The sequence below is a fragment of the Leuresthes tenuis genome, unplaced genomic scaffold (genome assembly GCF_036924035.1).
Source record: "Leuresthes tenuis unplaced genomic scaffold, fLeuTen1.0.hap1 SCAF_5, whole genome shotgun sequence".
NCBI classification, from domain to species: Eukaryota; Metazoa; Chordata; class Actinopteri; order Atheriniformes; family Atherinopsidae; genus Leuresthes; species Leuresthes tenuis.
Window position 1 is genome coordinate 10,698,928 of NW_027325359.1, and position 12,973 is coordinate 10,711,900.

Here is a 12,973-nt window from a genome sequence, read left to right on the forward strand (position 1 = left end):
CTAATTGGTGATGGCCATGCAATATTATTAAATTCAATATTTTCTCCCAGTCATACTACAGTTTTTTAAATGCACCATAAAGTTGAACTGTCTAGTCTCTCGTTGTTTTTTGGGAGCACTTTGTCAGTGACAAGAAGACCAACAAGTACAATTCTGGTTGGTAATTGTTGGTAATTTGGTAATTGTTTTGGAGAGAGAAGAGAAAAATGTAGCTGGTGTTTAAATCCGTGTGAGAGAGATACCAACAGGACACATCAAACATCTCCCTGGTTCTTCTACAAGCCTGTGTCGAACGCAGAGATGACTTACTTTATAACTATGTCTTTGAAGCATTAAAAAAAAAAAAAAAAAAACTCAACAAAGCCAAAATGAAAAAGGAATCAAAGGCACAGGAGCCTTTCTGAAGCAAAAAATCTCATCATCCTGAAGATCATCAAAATGCAAATGTGAAACTTAACCAAACTAATTCTACAGCCAAACTCAGTTTTCAATCATGTCAAAGTCGTGGACAGGCACAAGTCATGCAGGACTCATCTGGCCTTAATGCTTTGTAAAGAAGAAAAAAAAAAAACGACTTGTAGCCCTGCAGAGCCTGTCAGCCTCTGAAGATGTTACAACCTGTTGTCATTAGCAGGGTCCTCTCATTTGTTCATGCAAGTGTAATAATCATGCTTATGAGGAGGGAAATTAGTTCCTTACATCCTCTTCATAGCTTGGTAACGTATTAAGGTAATGACTTACGACGGATCAAAGGTCAAAGAAATAATAAAGGCCTCTAGTTGGAAACTTAAATCACTAATTAAAGAGAAGCAGATCAAAGTTCAACTTATGATAGAGCACCTTGAGAAAATTAAACAATCACTTACAAAAGGATAGAATGAAGCAAAACAACAACCAAAGTGAGAAGACTAACCTTGATGATAATGTGCTGATTTAGTGTCAGAGGCAATTTCCTTTTGTGTGTTTGTGTAACAATTTTGGTTCATTTGCGGTCTCAACATCCCCAGATTCATTTAGCCACCTCTCGTTGGAGCTAATGTAAGTGCTGATTTGGTGCCATATGACAAAATGGAAGGGAAAAAAAGCAGACAGGCAAACACTCTTGAAGCATTTCTGACTTCTAATGAAACAGACTCACCATGAGTAGAGGGTTATTTTCCTCTCAGTATACAACAAAATGTCTTGAAATAGATGACTTGAGTTAATTTTGGGTCGATTTACTCTATAATGTCCCCGTTTGTCACTGCGTGCAGAACTGCTCGGGAGAACAAATCTTTTAATCCTGGTGGTGAGTGTGCAAGGATTAAAGGAGAACAGTTTGCAAAGGCAGCAGAAAGCAAACACTGCCCTTTTGGCCCCCATCAATGTGGTTTCCACACCTCACCTAAAAGATGCTGGGTTAAAAGGGTGGGTGGCACATAATATGAAAGCAAAACCTATCATGTAATGACAAGGTCTAATTTTAGAGACATCTCCTCAGTTTGCAGATTCACCTGTTTAACACCCTGAAAAACCTATTAATAAACCAATGCCTCCACTGCCAGTTAAATGGTTAGTGAATGCATTATTGATCAGTCTACACCTCATTCCTTAAGACCACCATATAATCACAACGGCATGTACTCTTTGCTCGCCAGTTTCCTGGGGAACGGCTGCCCTGAGGCGATCAAAGCCTTGACAAGGACAAGCTCAGCCGTGGTCAAAGAGCAAACCAACATGGCTGCAGTCATTGTATCAGAAACCCCCTCATGCTGCATAAGATGTAGGAAAGTATTAAAGTGCAATTCTAGAAAGACGAATTCTAGATATTCTAAAGAGAATAAAACATAAGGTAAGGCGAGGATTTCAAAATCACAACTCTCTGAGGCTACTATAATATGTTCTGTCTTTATTTGACCAACCTGCAGAAATATTCAGTATAATGTGAGGAAGTAGAAATAGAAGTCAAAGACCATTAATGAAGCTATAAAATATGACATTGAAGGATTGTTATCAGTATGTTGCTACAGTCCAATTTTCAAGGCTTCTGCTCTTTTGAAGTTATTGAATTCTGCTGCAGTTTTATGTTGGGTGCTATAGCTCCTCTGTCTCTAACCAACACCTTCTTGACTCGTTAATTCTTGTCATTGTTATACAATTTCAATTAAACTGCGCTTGCTGGAAGAGCAAAGCAGGAAGTAGGCTATGATATAAAATAGTGTGCCATCTTATTAGATCATGCCAAATCACCTCAAACCTAATAAATTCACACAGATGGTGGTACACTAACAGAGAAGGCAATAGTTCAGTGTCAGAAAGAGAATAGAAGCAGGGAGCGGTAGTGGCCCGGTGGGCTTTATCTGCAGGCCACCCACAGTGACAATCAGTCCTAATATTTACTTTTTTTCAGAGAGCATCTTGCAGATATAACTTGAAATGACATGAGCGAGGACAAATGATTTTTAAAAATGATACTCACGAACACACAAGTCTCCGCTCTCAAAGTAACCAGGACAACACTGTGAGCGGCGCCTATACATGGTCCTCACTCCCCGCCGGTAAGCCGTCTTATAGCTGATCCTGGAAAATTAGACACACACAGACAGCTACGTGATGTAAAGAGAGACCCTCTCTGAAGGGCAGAAAACATAAAGAACATAAAAGTTACTTGATACTGTGTTGTTAGTGATAACAGCTAAGAAAAAGAACTATATGTGAGAAGTGTTCTGTCATCCACATAAAAACCAGCATTAGGGATGTGAATATCTGTGTGCATGTATACAGATGTGCACTATAAACCTTGAGAAAGTAATCATAATATATCAGCATCTTCAACTTAAGATGATCATTGTATAAGTCATCTGACCCTTTCTCAGTCAGCCACTAGATCAAGACATTTATTGCTGTTTATATAGACTTGGCTATAATTTTGGTCACAGCAATGATCTAACATTAAAAGAATGAAACAGAATAAATAGGGAGATTCTTCCAAAATTACCTGTGTCTTGTGCATTTAAACCAGTTAAGGATGTCTGTGCATCTGGTGTAATAGATCTGGTCAAACGGGTGAGCATAGGATTCCTGGACAGTCACGGCATAGCTGAAAGACAAATGCGTAGAAGACAGAAGGACCGTGCTTTACCATCTTATCATTTATGAGGAAATTCTTCTTTACTCCCACTAAGTTTCCCACTTAAAATGCTTCATTAAGCGAAGCCCCCATTACCATTCCACCTTTGTAATCTAAGAGTCTTTAACAATTCTATCAAAGGCACTTTTCCCTTTTAAACTTTAGGGTAAGTAAAGGTTCTTAAAACTTAGAGACATTGCTGAAGTTACAGTGAATGTAGCCGGGAGAATAGTTGTCTGTGGTTCTTGGAGATATTAAGGTACAGGACTTGTAATACATTGACTTTGATATGCAAATAAATTCAATGTAAATGACACATACAGCCAAATGGATCTGGGGAAACTGGAGGACATTAAAACAACAAAAGGACTCCCCTAAATAATTAATTCTGATGCCAACAAGGTGGAACCCTAATTCTTAAATATCCCCACCTTGGTCAGGCAATAATCCAGATAACACATCTTCACAATTTTTGTGCTGCCTCTTTGTATTAAGGACAGAAATCATTCCAGCTTACTTTGTCATAAGTGACACTGCCCAACACAGCTAGTTATTATTCAGGCCCAATGGCTATGGTGATTGATTGGGATGATAGTATGCCTACATATTCTATTTGAAGCTGCAACTCCTCCCTTTTATCAGCTATTAAGCTGTGACTAAAGCCATGAGAGATCAATACTTCTGTATGGCCCCCAGATTGGAAACTATACTTACAAGCAAATACGCTGAAAAAGATCCAACAACTGATGTCATTACAGGGAAACTGCACTCTCAGATTACTACCAACTAAAACTTTGTGTACTGTGGTAAACACAAGGAGCTACATGCTCACCTCTCCCAGTGGCTGCAGACATTAGGGTCATCAGGATTGAGACTCAACACCTTGGCGGTGAGGCCTAGAATGAAGAACCAAGCCAACATGGCAACGGGTGACCCCATCCTTCTCTCTGAGAAGGGAGCAGGAAAGAAAAATATATGGTTGATGTATGGGTCAACTCTAATCCTGGCTTTTTGAAAATAAGTTTTTTGACAAGCAGCATGTGACACTTTGGGATGTTCTGTATACTCGTGCACACAGAGTTGGATAAGAAGATCAAAGTAACTAAAAGCATGGCACAAATAGCACAGGCTTAGCAAAAATTCTGGAATAAGGGTAAAAATCTGCCGACCACCACTTACTGGCTTGTTTTATCTTTTAATGTGACTTATAAAAATACACCATGAGCAAAGCTCTTCAAAATACTTTAATAGTTAATTATGTCGTTTTCACATGTGCACTGCAGTCCTGCAGTTTTCTGGGCATGCCCTTGAGGAGACGCATGTAAGAACAGAAAAATGTGCAACATTTGAACCAGACTTCTTGTGGAGAATATCTAGCTAGCTCTTAGCTCCAAAAAATGTTTAGGAGCCAGTGTGAATCCTGATAACAGTTGTTTCATATCATTTTCTACCTTCCTTTATTCATTTCCACTGGAAACAAAGATGAAAAACTAAATATGCAACAAACAAGTTTTATAGGGTTTTCTATAGTCTTATTTCTATAGGACGCCTAAATTTACAGAAGTATTGTTGAGCCAAAACAAGACAGATTCTCACTGTCTTTCAGAAGTGTTGGGGGGGGGGGGGATTAAATTGTTTTTAACAAAGATGTATTCAGAGTATCTATAAGGAAACTGTCCTTCTCCAAGAAACGACCCCATGGGACATTATTTCATGCAGGCCTAAACAACCAACAATGAACCAACAACCAACAATGAATACAAGGAATACAAGGTGAACTGAAAAAGCTCTTAAGAGCTTCTTAGCGAATCTGGGAAGTGCAGGCAATGACGTTTTAAGAACATACAACCTCTAGTGGTCAAGAGTGCAACTGCATGTGAAAAGTTAAAAATGATATCCATGGTGATGGTCATGCTGCAATAAGAATGTAATTTAACCCTGAACATGATCGTATCATAATTGTCTCCTAGTTGTTTTGAGCTCTAACTGTAACCAAGTGATTTAATTAGATAAACCCAACCAGGATGAGACAAAAGTGATTTATGAACGCTTTTCAAGTTATAACTGATATATATACTATATACTATACTTTTGGCTTGTAACATGACTGCCATAGAAATGAAAGCACACTGTTCAGAGGAGCTTAAAGAAAAATGACTGGAAATCCAACACTTGTGCACATCATTTCAGAGTAAATCAGCACAGTTACATGTGAAGCTGAGCTGAGCTCCAGTTAGAGTTCGACCTGGCTATTTAATTGGACCACCATCCTTGTCCCAGTTAACAGAGTTACTGACAGACAGTATGTCGGAAACAACAACACCGTGGACAGTGTTTTGACATGACATTTTCAAGACATTCTGCCACGTTGAACCGTTTCTGAGGGAGATCATTGCACATGTAAGCATAGCTGTGTTGTCTTGTGCACAGAGGTTGTCTTGTGATGATTTTTTCAGATGAAGCTGTGAAAGTCAGGATTGTGACTGAGCAAAGTGACAGTGTGGAAATGCTTTGACTGCAAGTTAACGCATAGATTTAATGGGCTGCTATTCAGTCACACAATGTGCGACACATTTAGCCATCTAACAAAATGAACTGAAAAATGTTGCAGTTTGATAGCAGTTTTATTGGAAATTTAGCTGAATTTTTTCACAAAAAGATTCAATTTCAGGGCACGTACAGAGCACCTTGGCCCATTTGATCCTCATTGAGTGAATGCATGCAGGTGTGATTCAAACTCCGAACACATCATCTATGTGTATTAGCCTGGTTTTAAGAGGGTTGATTTTATAGGATTTTGCTCAGATTACAAAGTTTACATGTACTTTACATGTAGTCTTGTTTTGGTCTAACACAACAACTTGTATTGCTCTAGTGTCATGTAAAAATGCTAATTAATTTAACTTCTCACAAGATTGTGTGACTTCAATGAACATTTCTTGACACATTTATGGTTCTAAGTGCTAGTTTCATTGCTAATGAAGCACGTGTATATTTTATGAATTTTTATCCAGTTTAGATTGCATAGTTTCTATTGATATCAGTCAGATTCACCACTTGCAGGCTCAAAAGAGGAAGACAGCCAACATGAACTATTTCACAGAGGTATCATCTTAACAAAGGGTTAATCTCATATCTTGAAAAATGGTAAACTTACTCCTAAAGGGCAAGCAAAGTGAATCGCCTAAAAATGTGATACTATTTTTCATGTAGTTCTTAGGCTAGGATCAAAAGATGTGTAACTATGTTTAACACTGACTGCTGTTTGACACCTTTATTGAGACCTTCAGAAAAAGCAGATGTGTTCTGTTTGGCAAACGCCTACAGAGCCCAGCAGGATCTTTCTATAAGATCTATAGGGAGAGTAAGAGCATACAGAATAGGATAAGCTGATATGACAGTGATGGATTCACATGTGCAGGCCTCACCTTCATATATCATTATATAAGATAAACAATGCATGGTAAAACATATATAACTGACACATCATATTTCATATAATGCCTGAATGACATTTGCAGTAATGTAACTTCCAAGTATTGTAATCTATATGGTGATGTGGCCTTTAGAGGGTGAAAAAAAAAAACGTGTACAGTATATAATAAACAACAAACACATGAGAACAAATCTGAAGGAATCTTGTAAAATTTGATAATACACACAAGTGAGGGTGTGTTTATTAGGTGTGTGACCTGCATGTGCTTCTGTGTGTTGTAAGCATGTGCTCAATATTTCTGAGTGATGTTATTCAGTGACACAGGCATTCACATGTTCAGGTAATCTCCTGCATTTATAGCCACATGTAGCTCACTCACATGTGAAGGAAAATCAATCAGAACTCCACTTCCTCTAAGTGGCAGCTCATCTGAATGGACAGAGGTTGAAGTCATGTTCATTTCCTTAACAGGATGATTAATCAAAATACACACGTTACCGGCTACAGTTGCTTTCATATCAAGGCCTTTCTCGGAAAGAATCCTGTTAAATACCACAGGGACACTTCTTGATGGCTAGATAGCTTTCATTCCTTCCGTGATTAGACCACCACTCTGATTTCTCTAAATGACTCTGGACAAGTGGAATACCTCCAAATTTGTCCATTTTTTTTAAACCTTTGAGTTGAACCTCTGTCACAAGCATGAGGCATAAGGCCAAGAGATAAAATTTGTATTTTTCTAAGCATGCGGTAGAATGAAATGAGTAGTTGTTATATTGATGAAAGCAAATTAAGTGCCACAGTGCCCTTAAAGAGACAGTGACGGATGTAATAGCCAGAGACGCATGGCCTTAAGCTCACCCAATCTTACAGCCTTTGGTCCCTGGGGTTTTTTATGACTGCTGTTGCGGCCCTGGAAGCACAAAGTGACAGAAGTACTGCTGCGCTCAGACACGCACACTTGCAGAGAAAGGTGATGGCAGGTCACAGATCTGCAGGAGAAAAGAAAAAATAATGAGCTTATGATGACACACTGAAGACACAAGCTTCCATGCTGGCTCTCACAAGGATTCACGCACACAAACTCATACATTTCTTATGGGATCAAGAATCTCAACAGGCAGACAGTTCACAAAAGCTGCTCCTGAAAGGCCAGTTTACTCTGCACAGCCTCCACATATGGCCATACAGATCTCATTGTGTTTTTCAGCTTCCCACCCACCTGCTTTCCACAGACACACACACATACACCCACACACACACGCACACAGTTAGCCACAAATATAAAAGCCTACATAAACTCAAGAGGGGCTGACACCGTGAACTGTTCACACTTCACACACTACGAGTGGCTTGTCCACTGTGTTACAAGATCACTTTTTCTATACTCAATGACAAAGCTTACACAAGGGTTATTACAATAACAATGGAGGCATGTCGAGAACATTGATGTGTTTATCCTCTTTCACACTACACTGCTCCTAATCACTCGCAAAGGGGGTCAGAGTGCAGGTTTGAGACTTGTCTGCCCTTTATTTGCTGTGAATCCTGAATTAAGATGTAAACAGAAGATGATCCAAATTATATATGTTTTTGTTCTTGGCTATATAAATAATTCAACATTTTTTCTTTTGTAATTAAACTGTTTCTAAGGCTCAGAACACGCAGACAACGATGACAAATTGTAGATAGACTCATCGTTTTTGTTTTTTTTTTGTACTTACAGATAAATTGATATGTAGAACTCTGTTTGGTAATCAGAATAAATTTTAATTTACAAAAAGGTAGCATTATATTGCACTTAAACTGATGCAACATCAGGCACATCATTATAGAGACAACCATAATAGCTCTGAATTACTTGGCTGAGATTGACTGGAGTTCTCATTCATTTATTTATACAATTGTATACACAGCAAGCAGTTACAAATAGACAAAGCTTAGGGTTATATTATTTCTTGTAATTGATCAATGTGCATATATATATATATATATATATATATATATATATTTTTTTTTTTTTTTTTTAAATGGTAAAATATTTTCTGTGTGATTATGTTTCAACAAATAGAAAAATGGAGAAAAACATTTAGAGACCAATTCTTATGTGACTCGAAACCCTCCAGACAAAAACCTTATACCTCATGTTCATGGTGTACTTATTGAACTGTTGATGTAAAACATCAAGACGGTTTGGTTGCACAGAAGAGGAATTCCCCCTTTCTTTATTGTAGTTTTCAGCAAAGATGTAACAAACTCTAGCTGCAAATTTGGATTGAAAGTGAAAGAGGTTTGACAAATCTATCCCTTTTAGATCTGTCACCTCCAGCAAGTTATCATATATTTGCAGCACAGACTATGTCAGAAGCAGATTAGTGACTTTTACAATCTTAATGTCAAGGACAAGAAACTCGCTGATATTTTGCCATGCCTGAGCACATCTTTTGCTATTTTCTTTAGTGTGGGCTTTAACATTTAAATGTCTCTTTAAAAAGACAAATAAAATCCTCTTTTAATCCATCTTTTAATAATGGCCCACAGGGTCACAGGAACATCTATCACTCTTGCATCTGCATACAGAAAGTGTGAACAAAGTACTGCATAAGCTGGATCAATATGACACTTATCAATTGGAGCTCTCTTGCAAGCATCCTGCTTGTGTCTGCTGAAAACCCTGAAAACAGCATCTTTCTGTTTTCACTTGAAATGTGTTCACTTACACCAGACAAATGGTTCTCCAGAGACCTTATTCACCCTAAATGTGTTTCTCTTCTGTTTGTCACCACTTTGATTACTGAGACTATGAAACCCTCCTGGTCGATGCGTGGCAGCATCTGAACCAGCAGGCAAACTGAAACAAGCTGAAATAGCAACTTCTTTTAAGCTATTGATGTTGGCACAACAACAGAGTACACGAGGCAGTGTCTAGAGTCTAGTTGTATGTAAGATGTGGTGAACATGATAAGGACTTCTGAATCTTGACGCACACATCTATGTTTATCATTGGTCACCTACCTCAGATAAGGCAAAGCCAGCTTTTCTTGTGAACGGCCGATCAGCAGAGATATCTGAATGATTAAAACCACGGGTCTTCAGTGTGTGACTCATTAAAATGCAATGCAATTATCCACTCTATCCCCTGGCTGACCAGTTTCAGTACTCATGAGTGACTCTCAGCAGGTATGACTGACTTCTACAAGGAAGCTCAACTTACATCTTTGGAATCAAACTGCTGATCTCAGAGCTTTGCTTTCCCACAATGCTTGGTTATACTCTTGCTTGTGTTAATTTCCCTCTACATAATTGTAACCAGTCAATAGAAGCATCATTTGGTATTGCCATCTTGTCTGAAGCACCGTGAGAGAATTCCTGATCAGTCAGGCTGCATTGTGCCACATGTCTTGGCACAATCATCCTATTATCCCACCTCTGAATTCAGGCGCAGGGCTAACTTTTATGAGAATTCTTCCAGCCTCTCAATCTGTTTTGTAATCGCTGCTGAGGGATTCCTGCAGCTACCTAATTTGGAGTGATCTAAAGGTTACCAGTGTAACCACACAGCACAGACTGCCAATGAGATAAACCCCACTGCTGGCCAGCTCTGTCTCTCACTGGTGGCTTTGAGTCATTAAGAGTCAGGCCTCATTAGAAAGGCCATGGTGTGGCGCATTATAGGCACTGGTTTCCCCGGTTTCAGCCACATATCTCACTTACTCTCAGTTACTCATATTATAGAGGCCAGAAGGAGAAGACATTGACATAAAAGCTAAATCCCAAGTTGCTATTGCTTAATGTCCAAAAGTATATTTAAAAGCTCGATTTGAATAGATAATTGTTAAAATTAGCCCCATCTCAAAGAGTAAGACATTGTTTATGTTTATTCATTTATATATCAAAACACTATTTTATGCAATAATGGTAAAATAAAAGTTAAATGACAACAGGGTACAGTCATGTGAAAAAGATTCTAAGTTCTATGTTATACATTACCAGATATAATATTGAAACAAACTTTCAAATGTTTTTAAAATTAGATAAATACATTCTCCGATCATCAAAAACACAGTATTTTACCGTATGTCATCATTTATTTAAGTATTCACCTGTAACTAAAAGTTTGTAGAACCACCTTGAGCAGCATTCATCTGATGTCATCATTTTCTGTATGATATTATCAGTCACTGAGGTGGATGTAGAGGAACTCTGGTCCATTCTTTACAATGTTGCTTCAATTCATTGAGGTTTGTGGGTATTTGTTTATGCACAGCCCAGTGAATGTCCCACCACAGCATTTCAATCACGTTGAGGTCTGGACTTTGACTGGAACGTTGCTATGCCTTGATTATTGTTTTTAGCCATTCTATTATAGAATGTTTTTGGGATCATTGTCCTGTTGAATGACCAAGGTTCAACTAAGCTTCAGGTGCCGGACATATGGCCTCACATTTCACTCTAGATTACGTTGGTATACAGAGGAGTTCATAGTCGACTCCAGCGTCCAGGTCCAGTGGCTGCAGAACAAGCCCAAATAATCATCCCTCCACCACTGTGCTTGACAGCTGGCATTAGGTCTTTGAACTGATATGCTGTGTTTGGTTATCTCCAAACATGGTGTTATGCATGATGACCAAACATCTCTATAACAGTTTTGCCTGTCCAAAGGACTTTGTCTCAGGTCTTGTGTTTTCTGCAGATGCAGAAGCTATCTCCTCTAATTGTACTGTCATGAAGTTTAACATTTAACATGCTAACTGAAAGCTATAGAGTCTGAGACATGGCTATTAGATCTTAAGGAGTTTCTCTGAGCACTGCATGGTTATATATTGGGATAAACGTGCTTGGACGTCCACACCTGGGAAGATTGCTAATTGTCTTGATAGTTTTTCATTAATTAATAATATTTCTCACTGTGGAATGACGGACTCCAAATAGTTTGTAAATGGCTTAATAACCTTTCTCTTATTGACGGGGAGCAACAAATGCTTATCTAAAATCATTGCTGATATCTTTCTTCATTGGCATTATGTTAACACATACTAACACAACTTCTGCTTTTATAGAGGTTTAATTATCAGCACCTGGCTGCTACCTACTCAAATAAGTCTGATGGAGGCAGTAAAGATGTTAGTTTAATATTCCACGCTGTTTATCTGATGTTGTTGTTTTTACCTTATCTTATATTTTTAAATCACGTCCTAATGTGTGAAACCTTAGAATTGAAAAGAGGGTGTGGTTTTTTTTTTTTTTTTACATGAGTGTACATACTGTCATTTCTAAAACTGACTTAATATTGTAGATGTATTGTGACTGTAAATGTAGTAACCTAATAATAATTTGGAACTTCAGCTTAATGTTTAAATGTATCATCTTTTTGTTTTTTCCCCCCTTCTCTTTTAGTTTGTCCTGATTTCTTGCTTAATTTTTCTCCCTTTAAAGAAACCAAATATGTGCTATAAAATGGCATCTGTGCTGAATTTATGAGGCCCAAGAGAATGTTTGTCGCTGCATTTTAGGAAATCTCTGTGATGCTGACAATACAAGTGGAGCCAGGGAAGCAATGTCTTACATTTGACCTCTCTTTTTTATTATTACACTCCAGTGATTAGGAATGTCATCTTCACACAATCCAGTTAGGGATTAATTTCACAATCTCCTAATCTCAGACTGGACAATGGAAATATAATGCTGCTTCGTTATGGTTATGGACATTAGCAATTAAACGTATTTGCAAGAATATGGGGTCTAGTATCAGAAAATCTCACATGGCTTTAGCTGAGAGCTTTTGCACAAGATTTTCCAAGCAGAGTGAAGACGGAAAGGACAGATGTGCGATTTTCATGTTGTTAGCATGCACATCATAATGTATGCAGTTTGAAGATTCCCAGCAGACAGTGCTGGTATTCAGCCAACACAGCACCTTACTGTGTATTGCTCCTCTGCTGATAATTTGAATCAAAGAATGAAAAATATTTAAATAAAATGCTCTGTTGTAAGCGGGTTTCATCTTGTGTGTTGCACTTGTGCACTTGTGTTGCAAGGATAAAAGTCAGACAATCCGCCTTGTTCAGATTATCCTTTAAATTAGTCTGGACTGTTAATTTTTTCACATCTTAAGCTAATCTTGCTTAGGTTATAAATCTAGTACAGCCGATGATCATGAAAAGAGTAATAAAAACACATATTCAACCAAAATAAAATTTAGTATGTTAGCTTAATCAATAGTCAATTAATCAATCAACAGTCATTTAAAGGGTTATTCCAGTAATTCATCTTAATACTTCCATGAAGTTGGAGAAATTGCAAGCAGACTCAAACTTAAAGCAGAGCTTAAGGAGGATATCCTGATATCCTGCAGGCTTCAGAATGAATAAGACTTCTGAAAAGTTTCCATTACTTTATTACATTTCCCTTTAATCCAAGACAACTGC

At 38.0% G+C, this 12,973-nt stretch overlaps 1 protein-coding gene across 1 annotated transcript in view; it reads right to left on the reverse strand.

Moving 5' to 3' along the window:
- megf11 (multiple EGF-like-domains 11) overlaps positions 1 to 12,973 on the reverse strand; it is a 73,461-nt gene that overhangs the window by 47,344 nt on the left and 13,144 nt on the right. The window contains exons 2-5 of the mRNA XM_072385927.1: positions 7,407 to 7,537; positions 3,942 to 4,056; positions 2,978 to 3,079; positions 2,459 to 2,559 (exon numbers count right to left, since the gene is read on the reverse strand). Of these exons, the coding sequence (XP_072242028.1) occupies positions 2,459 to 2,559; positions 2,978 to 3,079; positions 3,942 to 4,048 (310 nt within the window). The 5' untranslated portion in view covers positions 4,049 to 4,056; positions 7,407 to 7,537. The remainder of the gene's footprint in view (positions 1 to 2,458; positions 2,560 to 2,977; positions 3,080 to 3,941; positions 4,057 to 7,406; positions 7,538 to 12,973) is intronic.